The sequence below is a fragment of the Triticum aestivum genome, chromosome 1A (genome assembly GCF_018294505.1).
Source record: "Triticum aestivum cultivar Chinese Spring chromosome 1A, IWGSC CS RefSeq v2.1, whole genome shotgun sequence".
In the NCBI taxonomy this organism is placed as follows: domain Eukaryota; kingdom Viridiplantae; phylum Streptophyta; class Magnoliopsida; order Poales; family Poaceae; genus Triticum; species Triticum aestivum.
Genome location: NC_057794.1, coordinates 587466771 through 587486285, shown reverse-complemented (window position 1 = coordinate 587486285; position 19515 = coordinate 587466771). Strand labels below are relative to the sequence as shown.

Here is a 19515-nt window from a genome sequence, read left to right as displayed (position 1 = left end):
CAATAATATGGTGCACTTGTGTGCAAAATATGCATGCACACTTGAGGTGACTGATTCTTGGATGGACTCCCCCTAGTTTCCTCGTGGCCAGCATTATGGTTGATCACGCTGGAGCTGACATTGGTTGAATAAAGTCCTAAGTTTCCTGCAAAAGAAAAGCGTACAACTTTATATTTGTAAAAGAAAACATTTTTTTGGAGATTGTCATGAATTTTGTGATTGCCTCTTTCAGAGTAAGCTACAACATATAAAACACCCTCAAATGTTGGCAAAAGCAATTGTCTTGGTGACTTACCGAAAAAGTCTTTTGCCCCGCTTTATATATAAAGCACACAGCCGAACCGATACAAATTGATGAGGAAAACCTCTTACAAAGCAGATCAAAGATAGAACAAGATTACAAGAGTGCCCACACTCCATCAAAAAACAGATCCAAATTTGCTAGAATGTTTGCGATTTTGAGTTCTGCTAAATGTTATACCTGCCAATAAACTGGGGACGCCAAATATTGGGTCAAAACCAAGCAACCATGCCTCCTTCATGAGGATAGAAACTAGAAGAAGTCAGGGCTCCTCGATTCATACATGAATATATGACATAACATATGCATGGCTAGTTAAAAGATGTGCGAAGATATTTGCTCCCGAGAAAGATGAAAATGTTAAATGTTACTTAGCTGTAAAAAAAAGACCAATTATTTAATTACCATGCGACAATTTTCAAACATATGGACAGTTTGGTTATTATCCGTCTATAAATCATCTGGCAGTTTGGTGATTATCCTTCTATGAATCGTGCTAGATGAACATGTCCACTGCATAACTAATGAACTTCAATCAACTTGATGAGCCGTTGGATCTGCATCCAACGGCCACGTAAGCCCTCCACCGGCCTACACACTCCCTCACACCCCCACCACCCTACACACTCCCTCACACCCCCACCGCCCTACACAGAAGCTTCCCGAAGGAAAGGCTAATGGCGGCGGCCGCCACCCCTTCGCTGGAGACAGCGCTCCTACCGGCGGACGACCCCGGGCACGACGCCGACAAGGAGGAGGAGGAGGAGGAGTGCCGCATCTGCCGCCTCCCCGCCGAGGCGGACCGCCCCCTGCGCCGCCCCTGCGGCTGCCGCGGCAGCATGAGGTTCGTCCACGACGACTGCCAGCTCCAATGGATCGCCCGCCGCCGCAAACTCCCCCGCTGCGAGGTATCCTCTCTCTCCTCCCCACCCCCTTCCCGGTAGGTAGGGTTTCCATTTCATATTGTCGGTGTGGTATTGGTATACGCGCGCTTAATTCATTCTCTCTCTTTTTCAATCTCGTCTAGATTCATCCTGATTAGCATAGATTTCAGTAGCAAAATTTACTAGATGCTATGTGTATGTAATGCTGCATTGCCAATCTACATGATTCCCCGATGAAAATATCCCTCTCTGCAATGTAATACGTTCCTGTCTGTCATATTGTTGCTGTTGTGGTACTGCTGAATTCTTTTTCCAGTTCCAGCTCCATTTCGATGTGATGCCAACGCTGACGCGCACGGCCATTCTTTGTATCGTCGCAGGTGTGCAGACGCCGCATCTCCACCCGGCCTCTCTACGCCGCGGACGCCCCCGAGAGGCTGCCCGTTTCAGAGCTCATGGCGGGTCTGCCCAGCAAGCTCATCGGGCTCCTGCTCCCCCTCTTCTTCGCCGTCTGCGTCGTCCGGGAGTTTGTCGTTCCGCTCACCACCCGCTGGACGTGGCGCCTCGCGCTCGCCACCAACTTTGCTCAAGCGCGCCACCTGCTCTCCCTGCGCCTATCCATGGCCTCATGGACCTGCATCCCTGCTTCAGCTGCATTCTGCTTGCAGTTTGCACGCTTGGTTGTGCCATTTGCTGTAGCTCCATTTGCGCGCTGGGTCGCACGCCTGCTAGCTCAGATGCAAAGCCAGGCCCAGGAGCTTGGGTTATTTGAGAGATTGCAATTCCTTGCGATGTCTGTTGTCGAAGTTTCCTTGGTGGTATGATTGCTGCTTCTCAACCAATATCCTACATATGTCTGCTACTTATATTTGTTTATTTGTTCTGATGCTTACCGTTATTCGATGAATGATAAGATTTTCTAGCTTCTCATATCGTAGTAAAGCACCTTTCAAAGGTTTTTCCTGATTTTGTATTTACAGTTGGTCATCGCGCAATATGGCCTTTGTTAAAAGTCTATCATCATGGATGTGTCCAGAATATTGCAAGGAATAGTAGCAAGACTTAAATGATGGTTACTTGGAAGAAATTAGTATGGGTTGTTCTATAGAATAATATGACAATGTTCAACTCTTTGCTTCTTTTCCTACCCTGCAATTGTGCTTCTGTCCGTTGGTCAGGATTGATACACTGGTGGGAGGACTACTCCCGAATATAGATGTTTGATTTCTTCTGGTTATTATTTCAGGTGCACCGCTGAAACTGCCTAAGCTTGTTCTTTTCGAGCTTTAGTTGCTATGCTAATTTAGTATCTTTTTGTTACCTTCTTAATTTAATCTTGTTTATCTACAAGGCTGTAGACTTAGTTGTTATGTCTTTCTGGAGAATGAGTGCCTCAAATTTCTTCTGCTAGCTTATTTCTAGAATGATCTAACAGTATACTTGTCTAATCAGGTGGTAATAGTTGACGTGGCCCTTGCTTGTATTCTTTGTTTTCTCCCATTCTGTCTTGATGTTCCCATTCTGCCTTAGGGCTTCAGACTTTTTCCCTTGTAAATTCCTGAACTATAATGAAAAGGCAGATACTTCAACAGCCCTCAAAAAATGTGGATGAAACCAATTGTTACACTTCAACAGCTTCCACCCTTCTAAGTGGATATGGACTTATGTTAAAGGTGGGTGCAACTTTTGCTCGGGCGCATACTTTGTATCTCTACTTGAGAGGCAAGCGCCTTGTGATTGCAATTTTCTGTAGAAGTTTGCATGCTATATTCTTCAGAGGGATCGCAAATTCAACCACTCTTGCCAATGATTCTCTTAATATGCTAAACAATGGGATAATAGACCCATTGTTCTTCGGCTGGTCGCTTGATATCTGCACTACGAAATTGTTTGGTGTAACAATGTCTCAGAGGTTCAAATTGCTGATTGCTTCATCTTTTGCTTCTGCTTCCCTTCATTGGCTTATCGGAATCTCCTTTTTGAATCTACGCCTCAGATTATCAAGATTTCTTCACAAGGTATTTATTATATTATATGTATATGTGGTCTCATCATGTCAATAGTGACATAGAATAGAGTTCACGTGTTGTATTTCTTGTGAATAGATATTGGGGCCAGGAGTGGCCACTCCCTTTCTCAGCGGTACTGTTTCCCAACCATTCTACACATTTTATCTCAAGAGGCTTGTTGGTCTTTTTCTCGAAAATATCTTTATTGTTCTCGTCATTTCTGTTCCTATCAATATTGTTGATCTATTGGCACCAACGGTGTTCCCTCTAGAAATCCCGTAAGTATTCAATTTGTGTTCTCCATCTGATGTATTTGCCGCTTGTCACTCAAAATATTAATTTTACTATTTGTGAATCGTAGCTACTTCGATCATCCTGCTAGGGGCACATCAGTTTGGCAAGGGCCACTAAACTTTACAGAGTCACTTTCTGGTGTTATTCATATGAGGTATCTCATTGGCAAAATAGTCGTATACCTTGAGCCTCTAGTGGAGAGGGTAATGGGTTATTGGTTTGTTACCACTGGACAGCCTCTTGGGAAAAATGTTGCGGCAAAAGACCAGTATGGTAGCAGCAATGATGCTAAGGATGATTGGTAAACCTTGACACTTCCATTCATTCAGGAACTGCAGACCCTGCACTAATTTTACCCTTTGTAGCCTGACTGAATCTGCATTCACTTTAAAATTTGATCCATCTTTTGCTTTGATATTGTTTTGCTGTTCACTGTTTGTTTGGGCTTCCGTTCTGGTGGATAGACAGTAGTTTTGGCATGTTCATCATTTTTTATTTATTTTCAGTAAAAAATTTCATATGAAAAACTTGCAACTTGGGTCTCTGTGCATTCTGACAATTTGGTGCTTATGATAGTCCATATATTAAAACTGCACCATATATAGTCCATAGCTATAACACATGCAGTGTGTTTCAAGTAGGTTGTAGGTTCCAGAAGTAGAAGATTGCATATTTGGATCCTCAAACTTGTATAAGCGAACCAAGTGAGACACTGAGATCCAAATAAGGCTTTTCTGCCTGACGTGGCTTTTGTATGGGCGCTATGGATCATGTGAAAAGGGCTCTTCGAGAAGCAAATAATGTTTACCTTTGTTGCATCATTGGCCTGTCAGTTTTATTCTGAACACTGAAAAAAAGCAATGTTTAGTTTTCGCCTAATCTATGTTTAGTTGATACATTAGTCTGCTATTATTGTTTTACCAATCGATCAATTGAAGTTCTGTCCAATTCTGGAGCTGTTGGTCGTGAAACTTTGGCAGATATTTACCCTTCTTGCACATTGCACCAGGAGACTTGCTGCTGTTCTAACAATGCCGCGAGTGGTCCCAGCATGGTTGACTGCTGTGATATTGAATTCTGCTGTGCTTTTGCTTCCAGTCTCAGTTGGGCATGCATTGCTGTTTGCCATTCCTCAACTACCAGTTGGACTGAAGTCCAACGGTAAGCAACAGTTCAGAGATGATCGTTGGACTTTCTTTTTTGCAATGGAAGTAAAATCGTTTGTTTTGCCTGGGCTTACTCGTGCAACTCTCTTTCTTGTAGATCTGTTTTCTATCACTGTTGGACTCTGCATCATATCAACCATCACCGCCGCCTGTAGAGATTTATCTACCCACGTGATTTCGGGGAAAACATGCCTTCTAGCTTTGCAGAGGCATCTGCTTGTCTGCATATGGGTGAGGAATTTAAGCTACTCATTTACATATTCTTCTGTTTTAGGCTACAGCTGAGTAACATGATTGTGTCTAATGCTACCAGAGCGTCGTCATTCCACTCCTGACCGGTTTGCTGGTCGATCTATCACTGATATCGCCCTTCTTCGTCGGTTCTGACGATGAGTTCCCAGCCACGAGCTTTTTCCGCACTTGGCTCCTGGGGTGCATCTTTAAGCAACTATGGATCAAGTGCTTCGTTGACAAAAGGTGGAAGGCAAAAATCGACCGGGCGAAGGAAGATCTCTCCTCGGAGCTCAGGCCAATGTGGTGGTTCTTTCAGGAGGTATGCATGCCCGTCGTCGCGAGGCTGCTCGCCGCCTGGGTGTCCCCTACGTTCTCGCCAGGGGCGTCTTCCCTGGACTGGGCTACCCCGCCGACATGAACTCGACGGCCTACCGCTTTGCGTGGTCGGGCTGCCTTGGTGTCTGCATGCTCTGCTGGCTGACCAAGGCGCTGTGTGCCGTGCTCCATGATTCCATCAAGGACGACCGGTACGCGGTCGGCCGGAGGCTGGAAGACGTGGAATGAAGACGGGAGCTGAATTCAGACCCTCTTCTGCCAGTTATTTTTGTTAATTCAGACAGGGACCTGAATAATTAAGGGCGGGGTGATTGACTGTACAGGGAACATTACTTGACAGGACGGATTCGATTGAGATGGCCCAAGATAGATAAATTTCGAGCGAAATTTGTAGATAATATCAACTCATTTTCCCATGTGGAATTTTGAGTGTTTGTGCTGGCCGATCGCTTGTTCGTTGAATCATGATTTATGCATTTCCCAGCCGACAACTTTGTTAGTTCACATACTACATCTGTTTGGATGGATGGCCTTAGTTTTTTAGCAGTGCTGAACTGCTAGTTCCTTTCGCGAAAAATGACGAGTAATCTGCAGGTGCAAAATTTTGGTTTGGGTATCCTAATGTACTGCAACTTAGTGGTTCACCATAGAAGCACAAACTGTGGAGAATTCTACCGACGATGGTCTTCCATTTCCGTTCCTACCAATGATGTATAATTCTACCAATGATGGTTGGCCATAGAATTCTACCAATGTGGGTATCCTAACTAATGTCTGAGCACAACATTAGACAATACAAGTCACAAAGCAGAAGTACTGAGCACAAAATCAATCGAGTCAGGGGCCTCAGCATGAATGGACAGTGATTCATTCAAGGCACTCAAAGTCAAAGGTACTACCCCCAAAAGCTCGGCACAGCAGATGTACTAAGATGATCCATCCATCAATCAAAGTCGACGAATCGTCTCATGGTCAAGCCTACTAGCTAGTCGAACATGAAAATAAAGCGCACAACCACATCTTGTGTTTTGAGTTCTGACTTTCGAGCATAATAGTTTGAAATCACTGGAGAAGCTTGAAAAACGATCTTATATTGTGGGACGGAGGGAGTAGTAGATATATGTTTTTCTCCTCTCCGCCATAGACCTCCGCACGCGAGATTCCTCCGTGTCTCGCTACCTGAGCCACCACCGCTGGACCATGGAGATGGGTATCTAGAGGAACCAGAGCGTAGCGGTCGATGTACGTGTTGACGGTCCGCCCGATCTTGGCCCACGCGCTCTGGTGGTAGCTGGATGTCACGGGTGCACGGTACATCATCTTCATCACCTGAATAATAACAGACGAGCAAGCCAGGAAAAACGACCAGTAAGTGACCGATGCAGTGGAAAAGCAACTATCAGCATAACAAAGTTGCAGCTGCTAAAGGAAGTGCCGCTAGCTGAAGACTGATGGTTGCTAGGTGTACACTCAGCTATGGCTTGATAACATGCCGCAAAACACATCAAATTGTGCCTCACGCTATTCCCCAGCTATGTAGTGAATGATGCATGGAAGCAGTGAGAACATAGATAAAGATCAGATGTGCAGAAGGTAACTTAAATTCCAGGTAGAAACTACAGAAATTCATAACAAGTGCTCCAAAATTGGAATGATGTTGCGCCGCCACCTGCAAGATTGTTAACAAGCAACAAACTACAGAAATGAAATTCAGAGATAATTTGACAAATACAACTACCTGTAGAAAGATGAGCGGGCAAAGTTACGCCTTAGGAACTTGGCAACATGATCAGATCAAGCGCCCAGCAGAACACAGGTAGTGTAGCAACTGTGAAACAAAAAAACAAGGATCTGAACTTGTAAAACATATGTATATGTGAAAGCTTCGGAACGCAGAGATCAGGATCATGACGTTGCAAGAGAAAAGTGGTATATTATAGTATATTATACTCTTTAAATGCAGCTGAGATGTGACGAGCAACAGAGAGAACATTAAATGGATAAAATCCTTGGCTACAAGTACCAACTGCAACCAACACTGAATTGCAGGCATACTCAGTTCTCTTGGTTTCTTCATGCAGGTTGCAGAACACACACAAAAAAAAAAGATGAACTAGATCAACACCTGTAGCTAGATATTGTCTTTCCTGCAAAAAAGAAAGTAGCTAGATATTGTCTAGGAGAGAGAAGTGCATATTACACCCCTCAACTCTAGCCCTAGTCTAATATATATACAACCTCCAACTCCAAAACCGTCTAATCTGCAACCTCCAACTCTTAAAACCGGCCAAAATTCAACCCTCCTCTCCCCTTGACCGGTTTTGACCGGGTCTGACCCGTTGACTGATGAACAGTAAATTTGAAAAAAAAATGAAAAATTCAGAAAAAAAAATAAAAAATTGTAAATTCAAAAAATAGTTGGGAACAAAATTTTAAAAATAATCTCGACTTTTCCACCGTGCGAACAGTAATTCAAAAAAAGTTCAAACTTTTGGAACGAAAATTTTCCCTCGGTCACTGTTCACACAGTGAAAAAATGATTTTCCTGATTTTTTTGAATACTGTTTACGCTGTTTACAGTAGTTCAAAAAACAAATCCCGGCGAATTTTGTTTCCAATTTATTACCTCCGGGTACATGTAAAAAAACTGAATTTTTAATACTGTTCACCGGTGAAAAGTCGAATTTATTTTTAAAAAATTTTGTTCCCAATTTTTTTTGAAATACTGTTCATCCAGAGGCAAAAAATGCTTCCTAAAATTTTATTTTTCTGAATTTTCATTTTTTTCCGAACTTACTGTTATCACTCAATGGGTCAAACCCGGTCAAAACCGGTCAAGGGGAGGGGAGGGTTAAATTTTGGCCGGTTTTAAGAGTTGGAGGTTGCAGATTAGACGGTTTTGAAGTTGGGGGTTGTATATTAGACTAGGGCTAGAGTTGAGGGGTGTAATATGCACTTCTCTCTGTCTAGGACACTGCTGTCTTTTTATTTCCACTGGATCTGAACCCTGATCTAGTCTTATTGCTAGCATGCCTCGCGACTAGAGATTATTTCGAGAACTCTATTCTTGGTGTCATAATCTTGGACAGATAATTTATTTAGATATCATTGCATTTTTAACTGAGTTGATCGATCTTACATGTTTGCATCCTTTTGATGGGTTTTGTCATTGAAACAAGGCACCTAGGAGTGGAATTACTGAATGGTATTAGATGACTGAAAGCTTAGTCATAAATGGACATTGTCTGTGTGGAATAAGAAGAACAACAATCTGCATAATTTCTTTGCATTAGTTTGTTTGGCATGCAAATTAACATGTGTTGGCAGTTCTTGTCTTTGTTTTGCTGAGACGAAGAGTTGCTAGCTGTGAAAGGCAAGAGAAGATAGCCCTCTGAATTTAATCTCAACTCTGGTGGCCAGGTCAGCATGGGAAGAGCAAGGGTTTTCGGGTTCAAAGCAGAGGCATCACCAAGAGCAACTAGGCTGTACACAACAAGGGACATGCATGGGACCTGGAGCTTGCCATGACCATGAGGTACGTTCTGATGGCGGCAAAAGCATGGTACTTCTTATGCTTGGTAAAATCATTGTGGTATGCTAATTAAGCCAAATTCACAACAAAGGCAGAGGCTTAAAATTCTTAAGAAAACTCTGTAGTCTATAACTGAGTTGCTTGATCTTACATTTTTATCATGTATTCATGCATCTTCTTATGGGTTTGGTTATTCAAACAAAGCAGTCTTGGTGCGGTATAGTTGTGTTAGGAGTATTCAAAGTGAACGTTGATGTGTATGTCTATACTACTGGCTGCAGAAATTATTGATTTTAGATTAGTCTTAACTGTACAAGAACAATAATCTGAAGGATTCCTTGCTTGGGACATTCGATAAACTGTCAAACAGGCAAGCAATTCGTTCGAACCCAAAATGCGCCAATATCTACAAACTTTCACAGGAAATTTATCTATCCTGCATCATCTCATTGGAAACAGTCCTGTGGATTAACGTGGCATATGCAATCGCTCACGTCCGTGCCCTTATTCTTGTCCCTGTCTGAACTAACAAAAATAACTGTCAGAACTCCAGAAAAGGGTCTGAATTCAGCTCCCATCACCAACGTCTTCCAGCCTCCGGCCGATGGCGTAGCGATCCTCCTTGATAGAATCATGGAGCATGACACATAGACCCTTGGCGAGCCAGCAGAGCGCACAGACGCCGAGCCCGCCCGACCATGCAAAGCGGTAGACCGTCGAGTTTACGGCGGTGGGGTAGCCCAGCCCCGGGAAGACGCCCCTGGCGAGCACGTAGGGGACAACCAGGGCGGCGAGCAGCGTAGCGACGACGGGCACGCACATGTCTTGAAAGAACCGCCACATCGGCCCGAGTCCCGCGGAGAGATCTTCCTTCGCCCGGTCAAGTTTCGCCTTCCACCTTTTGTCCACCAAGCACTTGATCCATAATTGCTTAAAGATCCTCCCCAGGAGCCAAGTGCGGAAAAAGCTTGTAGCTGGGAATTCATCGTCACGCCCGACGAAGAAGGGCGATGTCAGTGATAGATCAACCAGCAAACCCGTCAGGAGCGGAACGACGACGCTCTAGCAGCAGCAGACACAGTCAAGTTACTCAGTCGTAGTGTAAAAACAGAACAACGTGTAAATGAATAGCTTAAATTCCTCACCCATATGCAGAGAAGCAGGTGCCTCTGCAAAGCTAGAAGGCATGTTTCCCCCGAAATCAGGTGGGCGGACAAATCTCTACAGGCAGCAATAATGGTTGATATGATGCAGAGTCCAACTGCAACAGCAAACAGATCTACAAGAAAAGAGATTCGAACGAGTAGGCACAGACAAGAATATAAGAATAATTATTTCCATTGCAAGAAGGAAGTCCCAACGATCATCTCTGAACTGTCGCTTACCGTTGGACTTCAGTCCATCTGCTACTAGCAGCTGAGGGATGGCAAACAGCAATGCGCGCCCAACTGAGATTGGAAGCAAAAGCACGGCAGAATTGAATATCAGAGCAGCCAACCATGCTACGACCGCTCGCGACACTGTTCGAACAGCAGCAAGTCTCCTGGTGCATTGTGCAAGAGGGTAAGTATCTGCACAAAGTTGCACGGCCGCTCCAGATTTGCACAGAACTTTGATTGGTAAAACAATAAATAAACAGACAAGTGTAGCAGATAAACAGAGATTAGGGAAAAATGAAACATTGCTTCTTTTCAGAGTTCAGAATAAAAAATTGGAAGACCAATGATGCAACAAAGGTAAGCATTATTTGCTTCTCAAAGAGCCCTTTTCACATGATCCATAGCGCCCTTACAAAAGCCATGTCAGGCAGAAAAATCTCACTTGGATCTCAGTATCTCACTTAATTCACTAATAGAAGTTTGAGGATCCAAATATGCAATCTTATACTTCTGGAACATATAGCCTACTTGAGCCATACTGCATGTTATACCTATGGACTATCATAAGTGTTGGATGAATAGCAACTGAGCCTTTACTGAGGGCCAAAGGCCAGTACATATACAGGTGTGGCAAAATGCAGAAAAGCCCCTTATATGATTGGGATGTACACAATGAACTATACACATCTAACACCCCCCCCCCCCTCAAACTCATGGTGGATCAACAACACTGAGTTTGGAGAGGAAAAATCCATGCTGCGCTCGAGTCTGTGCCTTCGTGAAGAAGTCAGCCAACTGTAACTCAGAGGGCACATAGTGAAGAGCGAGAGTCTGACCCTGCACAGCAGCACGCACAAAGTGGGCATCCACACCGATGTGCTTGGTGAGCTCATGCTTCACCGGGTCACGTGCAATACTGATAGCACCAGTACTGTCGGACAGGAGAGGAGTTGAGGTAGTAGCAGACACACCAAAGTCCTCAAGTAACCATCGTAACCAGATCACCTTAGCCGTCAACATAGCCATGGCTCGCAACTCAACCTCTGTACTCGAGCGAGAAACTGCAGTCTGCTTATTTGTCTTCCAGGCAATAAGAGAGCCACCAAGAAAGACACAGTAAGCGGAAAGCGAGCGTCGATCAGAGGGATCACTAGCCCAGGTAGCATCAGAGTAGGCCTGGAACTCAAGAGAGCTAGAGCAGGGAAAGAAAAGACGCTGAGAGATCGTGCCACGAAGATATCGTAGAACACGGAGGAGGTGACTATAGTGGACAGAGGTGGGGGCTAAAACAAACTGACTCAGGATGTGGACAGGATAGGAGATGTCAGGACGCGTAACAGCAAGATAGACAAGGCTGCCAACAAGGTGACGATAGCGAGTGGGATTAGGAAGAGGGTCACCATCAGAGGCACGAAGCTGAACGTTGAGCTCCATAGGAGTCACCAACTGTGCGCTCATCACCTAGAGCAGCGTGAGCAAGAAGATCCTGAATATATTTTTCTTGGGAGATGTAGAAGCCATCAGGGGTCGAGGAGATCTCAATCCTAAGAAAATAGCGAAGAGGACCAAGATCAGTCATGAGGAACTGGTCTCGAAGGCGAGCCTTAACAAAGGCAATATACTCAGAGTCATCACCAGTGATGATCATGTCATCAACATAGAGAAGGAGAAGAGTCCGACCACGAGGAGACGTGTGAACAAACAACGCGGGATCATGATGACTGGGCAAGAAACCAGCGGCAGTCACCACAGAGGCGAAGCGCGCAAACCAGGCGCGAGGGGCCTGTTTGAGACCATAGAGGGAGCGGCGAAGTCTACAGACCATACCATCAGGAGCATAGTACCCCGGCGGTGGCTGCATATAAACCTCCTCACGCAACTCACCATTGAAAAAAGCGTTCTCAACATCAAGTTGAGAGATAGACCACTTACGAACAGAAGCCACAGCAAGAAGAGTGTGGACAGTGGTCATGTGGGCCACAGGAGCGAATGTCTCATCATAATCGCGCCCCTGCTCCTTCTGAAAACCACGGGCCACAAGACGAGCTTTGTAGCGCTCAAGAGAACCATCGGAGCGAGTCTTAATCTTGTAGACCCACTTGCAGGTGATGGGACGGACACCGGAAGGAAGGGGAACCAGATCCCATGTGCCAGAGCGCTCAAGAGCAGCAAGCTCTTCGGCCATCACAAGTTGCCATTCAGGCTGAGTCATGGCAGTACGATAGGAAGTGGGCTCAGCAATAACAGAGAGACCATATCGATCAGGGGAGGAGCGATCAGGCGAGGGGCGAGGCCGAGCACGGAGGTTGTGAACCGGGGGAGGCGTGAGAGGAGGTGCACCAGAGGTGGAAGGCTCGTCAGAGGAGACATCCGCAGTACGAGAACGACGAGTATAGTGGAGAGGAAACGATGAGAGAGGGCGACAAATGGGAGATGATGGTGGAGAGGTGAAGGAGGAGGATGAAGAAGACGGGGTCGGTGGGGAATGAGAAGGAATGAGAGGTGCCGGAGGAAGAGGTGACACATGAGACACATGGCAGGGTGTATTAGGAAGGAGAAGGAAAGAAAGGTCGTCCATAGAGAAACTCGAGGAAGAAGAACGTGGGTAGTAAGAACGAGACTCATCAAAAGTCACATCACGCGAGATGCGCAAGCGACGATCCACAGGATCCCAACATCGATATCCCTTGTGCTCATCACTGTAGCCAAGGAAAACACACTCAACCGACTGAGCAGTCAGTTTGGTGCGTTCTCGGGGGGCAAGAAGAACATAGCACACGCATCCAAACATACGAAGAGTTGAGTAGTCAGGAGAGCGACCAGTGAGACACTCCATAGGAATACCACCCTGCAGAGCAGACGATGGCTGAATGTTGATGAGATAGGTGGATGCGGAAACACCCTCAACCCAAAAATGGAGTGGGAGGGAAGCAGCAATCATGAGCGCACGAGCCGTCTCAAGCAAATGACGATGCTTTCGTTCGGCAACACCATTCTGAGCATGAGCACCAGGACAAGAGAACTGGGTCCGCAAGAAAACCACGCAACAGCTGAGAGATATACTCTCCAGCAGAATCAGCACGAAAAGTGCGAATGGGCTTGGCAAACTGGGTGTGAACCATGGCAGCAAAACGTTTGTATATAGGGAGAACCTCGCTACGAGATTTCATGAAGTAGAGCCAAGTGTAGCGAGAGAAATCATCAATAAACAAAACATAATAGCGATGACCACCTTTCGAATCAAAGGGAGCCAGATCCCAGACATCAGAATGAACTAAGTCAAAAGGACGCTGAGATACAAACTCACTAGTAGGATAAGGTAACTGAGTCTGTTTGCCAAGTCTGCAACCATTACAATGTAAGGAGACATCTCCAGATACAGACCCTAAGAGGCCCTGGCGGACTAAGGAAGACAAGCGAGAGACACAGATGTGACCAAGTCGATGATGCCACTGCTGGAAGGACGCAGACGAAGATGCAGAGAGAGCATGAGAGCTGGCAGAAGTGGTGGCAGCGGAAGGAACACAAAGCCAGTCAACCTCCCAAAGGCCCTCTGACTCACGGCGCCGGGGGCCAGCACCAACCAAAGCCTTGGTGCGACAATCCTGAATGGAGCAAGAGTCGGTATCAAGAATGACACGACAACCAGAATCAGTAAGTTGGGCAGCGGAAAAAAGATTCATGGTAAGTCGAGGAACATGAGAAACACTCGGAACAGAAAAGGATGGAGTGGAAAGAATACCAGGACTAGCAACAGGAAGAGATGTGCCATCAGCAGTAAGAACATTAACAGGCGAATCAAGAGGTCGGAGAGAGGACGGCGCGGAAGAATCAGAAGACATATGAAAGGAGGCTCCAGAATCCAGAACCCACGAAGATGTACCTGACTGTGTAGATGCCGGTGATGGTGAGGAAGAAGATGCAGCCACATCAGCAGCAGTCGACGAGGAGCCTGAGGAAGCAAGAAGGCGCTTGAGATGAACAATGTCCTGGTCAGTGAGTGATGGAGTTGAGAAAGACACGGGAGTCCCACTGGAGGAGGAGCACCTCTGATCTCGCTTCTTCTGGCGACAATCAGACTCTGGGTGACCTGGCCGAGAGCAGTAACCATAGACGGTGTCACAGCGCGACGTGCCCTTCTCAGCATAAGGAGGACGGCTCACCCCCCCCCCCTGGAGGAGTAGACAGGAGCGGCGGAGCAGTGAGGCGAGCAGACGACACAGGAGCCCGGGCAGCCAATACTGACGGAACCAGAAGCAACCCAGCAGAGCGAAGGCGAGTCTCCTCAGCACGAAGCTCAGCAAGTATCTCTGAGATAGGAACACGACCACGAGCAAGCAAGTGATCACGGCGAGGCTCAAACTTAGACCGGAGACGAGATAAGAACTCATGGACCCGCTGAAACTCCAAGTCAGACCGAGTAGTCTGACAGCAGCGGCAAGTGCCACAAACAACTGTCCGTAGTGAGTCAAGCTAACGCCAGATGGTAGAGCACTGGGAATAGAACTCATCAACAGACAAGTCACCCTGCTGAAGGGCATGCTCCTGACGCACCACAGAGAGGTAAAGAGCATCGCCAGAGGGCTGATAGCGCTGACAAAGATAGGACCACATCGCGGCAACAGTGCCGAGGCCCATGAACTCGGAAGCAAACTGAGGGAGGACACTCGCAGTGAGAACAGCAACAGCTCGAGCATCATCATTGCACCACTGAGTGTAAGCAGAGAGATCATCCCGGTAGGCAGAAAGAGCATCAGAATATGCAGATACCTGCTGATCATAGGCATCAACTGCCGCATCATCAAGGGCCTTGGCTGCATCCCGATCAGCCTGAGAAGCAGCAGCAGCAAGCACCGGCGGGACCGGTGGAACAGGAGCCACCGGTGCCACAGGGCAGGGCGGACAGGGTACCTCGCCAGAGAGAACACCCCACAGCAGGAGACCGCGCATGTGAATACGCATGAATCCCACAAACTCGGCATAGTTGGTGCCATCGAAGATCACCGAGCACCGAGAAACAGCGACATAGCCCGAAGAGGACATGAGGGAGTCACTCTTTTTTTTGGATGAACACAGAACACCCGAACAGAGGCCGGAGCGAGGGGCCCGAACTGGATGGGGGCCCGAACTAGATGTGAGAGAAGCCCCGCGCACGACCGGCTTGGGAGGCAGCAGCGCTCGAGGAGAGGTCAACGCCCCCCGCAGAGGAAACAGATCGAGGCCGGGGCGGATCCCGATCCTGACCGAACGCGGGACGACCGAGGCCTGGGCGGATCCGGAGCGAGGGGTGGGCGAGGAGGAACGGGCGTGGACGGGGAGGCTAGGCACGGGACGAGCAAGCCCCGGTGGAGCCGCGGCGAGGAGAACCAAGCGGAGCCCACGACGAGCCGGACCAGGCTGGACGGGAAGACCGGGCACATGACAAGCAAGCCCCGGCGGATCCGCGGCGAGGAAGACCGGGCAGAGCTCGGGTCAGGAGTGGCCGGAATCGGGCAGAGAGCAGGCCGGAGCGAATCAGGAGAGAAGATCTAGCACGGAGTTGCAGCGTGCGGGAGGAATCTAACATCTGATACCATGTTGGATGAATAGCAACTGAGCCTTTACTGAGGGCCAAAGGCCAGTACATATACAGGTGTGGCAAAGTGCAGAAAAGCCCCTTATATGATGGGATGTACACAATAAACTATACACATCTAACAATAAGCACCAAATTTTCAGAATGCCAAGGTGTCATCGCTTTAATAAACTGACAGTGAGCAGAGACCCAAATTGCAAGTTTTCCATATGGTAAAATTTTAATAAGATAATAAAAACTGATGCACTACCACAAACATCAAATTTTCATAATGCCAAGGTATTGTCGCTTGACACTGAGCAGAGATCCAAAAGCAGATGATAATTCCCTGTGAAATAGATGGACTGCCCCCTTCAATAGAAAGGAGCAAAGAGAGCACATGCCAAAACTACTGTCTATCCACCAAAACGGAAGTACCCCAAACAAACAGTGAACATCGGAACAAAATGAAAGTAAAAAGATGGATCAAATTTTAGTTGAATGTAGATTCAGTCAGGCTAAAAATGGTGAAATTAGTGCAGACTCTGCAGCTCCTGAATGAATGGAAGTGTGGGTGTTACCAGTCATCCTTAGCATCATCGCTGCTACCATACTGGTCTTTTGGCGCAACATTGTTCCCAAGAGGCTGTCCAGTAGTAACAAACCAATACCCCATTACCCTCTCCACTAGGGGCTCAAGGTATACAACTACTTTACCAATGAGATACCTCGTATGAATAACACCAGAAAGTGACTCTGTAAAGTTTAGTGGCCCTTGCCAAACTGATGTGCCCCTAGCAGGATGATCGAAGTATCTACGATTCACAAATAGTAAAATTAATATTTTGAGTGACTAGACCAGCAAATACATAAGATGGAGAACACAAATTGAATACTTACGGGATTTCTAGAGGGAACACCGTTGGTGCCAATAGATCAACAATTTTGATAGGAACAGAAATGACCAGAGCAATAAAGATAGTGTCGATAAAAAGATCAACAAGCCACTTCAGATAAAATGTGTAGAATAGTTCGGAAACATTACGGTCGAGAAAGGGAGTGGCCACTCCTGGCCCCAATATCTACTAAAAGAAACACATGAATTCTGTTCTGCATCACTAATGACATGATGAGATCATATATAAGTAAAATAAATACCTTGTGAAGAAATCGGGATAATCTGCGGCGTAGATTCAAAAAGGAGAATTCCATAAGCCAATGAAGGGCGGCAGAAGCAAAAGATGAAGCAATCAGGAATCTGAACCTCTGAGACATTGTTGCACCAAACAATTTCGAAGTGCAGATACCAAGCGACCAGCCGAAGAACAATGGGAACACTATCACATTGTTTAGGATATTAAGAGAAACATTTGCAACAGTGGTTGGATTTACGATCCCTCTGAAGAATATAGCATGCAGACTTCTATAGAAAATTGCAATCACAAGGCGCTTGCCCCTCAAGTAGAGATAAAACGTATGCAACCCAGCAAGAGTTGCACCCACCTTAAAGATAAATCCATATCCAATTAGAAGGGTAGAAGCTGTTGAAGTGTAACAATTGATTTCATCCTCATTGCCAAGATTGAGACACGATCTCGACCATAGGATTATCCTTCCCAGAGAGAATGGGAGAAAACAAAGAATACAAGCAAGGGCCATGTCAACTATTAACACCTGATTGACAAGTATACTGTTAGATCATTCTAGAAACAAACAAGCAAAAGAAATTTAAGGCACTCATTCTCCAGAAAGACACAACTAAGCTACAAGCCCACAACCTTGTAGATAAACAAGGGTCAAATTAACTTAAGGTAATAAATATTCCCTCCATTCCAAAATAAGTGTCGTGTTTTTAGTTCAAACACTTATTTTGGAACGAGTGAGTATATACTATGACAGTTTTAGGGTGTCAGATTAACTTAAGGTAATAAATATTTCCTTAAGGTAATAAGGGTCATAAATATTTCCTTAAGGTAATAAATATTTCCTACAAGTACTAAATTAGCATAGCAACCAAAGTTTTAAATAGCGCGCTAAGCATCTTAGCGGCGGACCTCTTTCAAATGCTATAGCGTGCTATAGCGGAGCTATAGCGCGCTATTTAAAATGTTTTTGTTCATTTGTTTGGACCAAAGTCTCTTAGCGCAAGACCTTTTGTAAACGCTATAGCGTGCTATAGCGGAGCTATAGCGGGCTATTTAAAATAGTGATAGCAACTAAAGCACCAAAAGAATAAGCTAAGACAGTTTTAGGGTGCACTTGAAATAATAACCGGAAGAAATCCAACATCTATATTCTGACCAACTAGTATACCTATCCAGTATTAGTTATTCAGTATTAGTCCGCCAACTAGTATACCTATCCTGACCAACGGACAGAGGTGCAATTGCAAGGTAGGAAAAGAAGCAAGGAATTGAACATTGTCATATTATATTATAGAACAACTTGTAATAGACAAACATTTAAGTCTTGCTACTATTTCTTGCAATATTCTGGACACATCCAAGATGGTACACTTCTAACTAGAGCCATATTACGCCGTGACCAACTGTAAATAGACAATCAGGACAAAAACATTGGCAAGATTAGCTAAATTCTCAGGACAGAACTGCATTAACAGATGCTTTACTAGGATATGGGAAGCTAGAATAATCTAATCAACCACAGAATCCCCATAGCATCAGAAGTTTAGAACAAATAAACAAATATAAGTAACGGACATAGGATATTGGTTGAGAAAGCAATAACCATACCACCAGGGAAACTTCAACAGCAAATATCGCAAGGACTTGCAGTGCCTCATATAACCCAGGCTCCTGACTCTGAATCTGAGCTACCAGGCGTGCAACCCAGCGTGCAAATGGAGCTACAGAAAATGGCGCAACCAAGCGTGCAAGCTCCATGCAGAGCGCAACTGAAGCAGGGATGCAGGTCCATGAGGCCATGGGTAGGCGCAGGGAGAGCAGATGATGCGCTCGAGCAAAGTCGGTGGCGAGCGCGAGGCGCCATGCCCAGCAGGTGGTCAGCGGAACGACAAACTCCCGGACAACGCAGACGGCGAAGAAGAGGGGGAGCAGCAGCCCAATGAGCTTGCTGGGCAGACCCGCCATGAGCTCGGAAACGGGCAGCCTCACCAGGGCGTCCGCGGCGTAGAGGGGCCGGATGGAGATGCGGCGTCTGCACACCTGCAATGATACAAAGAATGGTCGTGCGCGTCAGCGTTGGCATCACATCAAAATGGAACTGGAACTGGAAAAGGAATTCAGCACTACCACAACAGCAACAATATGACAGACAGGAACGTATTACATTGCAGAGAGGGATATTTTCATCGGGGGGTCATGGAGATTGGCAATGCATCATTACATGCACATAGTAATCTTTACTACTGAAATCTATGCTAATCAGGATGAATCTAGACGAGATTGAAAAAGAGAGACAATGAACTAAGCGCGCGTATACCACACCAACAATATGAAACGGAAACCCTACCGGGACGGGGGTGGGGTGGAGTGGCGGCGGGGAGGAGAGAGACGATACCTCGCAGCGGGGGAGTTTGCGGCGGCGGGCGATCCATTGGAGCTGGCAGTCGTCGTGGACGAACCTCATGCTGCCGCGGCAGCCGCAGGGACGGCGCAGGGGGCGGTCCGCATCGGCGGGGAGGCGGCAGATGCGGCACTCGTCCTCGTCCTCCTTGTCGTCCGCCGCTGGGAGCGCCATCTCCGGCGAAGGGGTGGCGGCCGCGGCCATTAGCCTTTCCTTCGGGAAGCTTCTGTGTAGGGCGGTGGGGGTGTGAGGGTGTGTAGGCCGGTGTAGGGGTTACGTC

General features: G+C 46.4%; 1 protein-coding gene and 1 pseudogene across 1 annotated transcript; one reads left to right on the top strand and one right to left on the bottom strand.

Moving 5' to 3' along the window:
• Positions 1-944: 944 nt before the first annotated feature.
• Positions 945-5584, top strand: LOC123057424 (probable E3 ubiquitin ligase SUD1; annotated as a pseudogene).
• Positions 5585-9225: 3641 nt separating this feature from the next.
• Positions 9226-19457, bottom strand: LOC123057325 (probable E3 ubiquitin ligase SUD1). Its single transcript, XM_044480376.1, has 8 exons — positions 19230-19457; positions 18443-18874; positions 16848-17363; positions 16590-16771; positions 16271-16504; positions 10142-10299; positions 9902-10035; positions 9226-9818 (listed from the first exon to the last, which is right to left on the bottom strand). The coding sequence occupies exons 1-8, from the start codon at positions 19437-19439 to the stop codon at positions 9324-9326; spliced, it is 2361 nt and encodes a 786-aa protein (XP_044336311.1). The 5' UTR covers positions 19440-19457; the 3' UTR covers positions 9226-9323.
• Between the last annotated feature and the right edge of the window lie 58 nt (positions 19458-19515).

Coding starts and splice junctions, on each gene's coding strand:
- LOC123057325 (XM_044480376.1), bottom strand. CDS start 19,439: ATGGCCGCGGCCGCCACCCCTTCGCCGGAGATGGCGCTCCCAGCGGCG. Junction 16,772..16,847: donor TATCCCGATTTCTTCACAAG/GTATTTATTTTA, acceptor TTCTTTTAGTAG/ATATTGGGGCCAGGAGTGGC. Junction 10,036..10,141: donor AGATGGACTGAAGTCCAACG/GTAAGCGACAGT, acceptor CTTTTCTTGTAG/ATCTGTTTGCTGTTGCAGTT.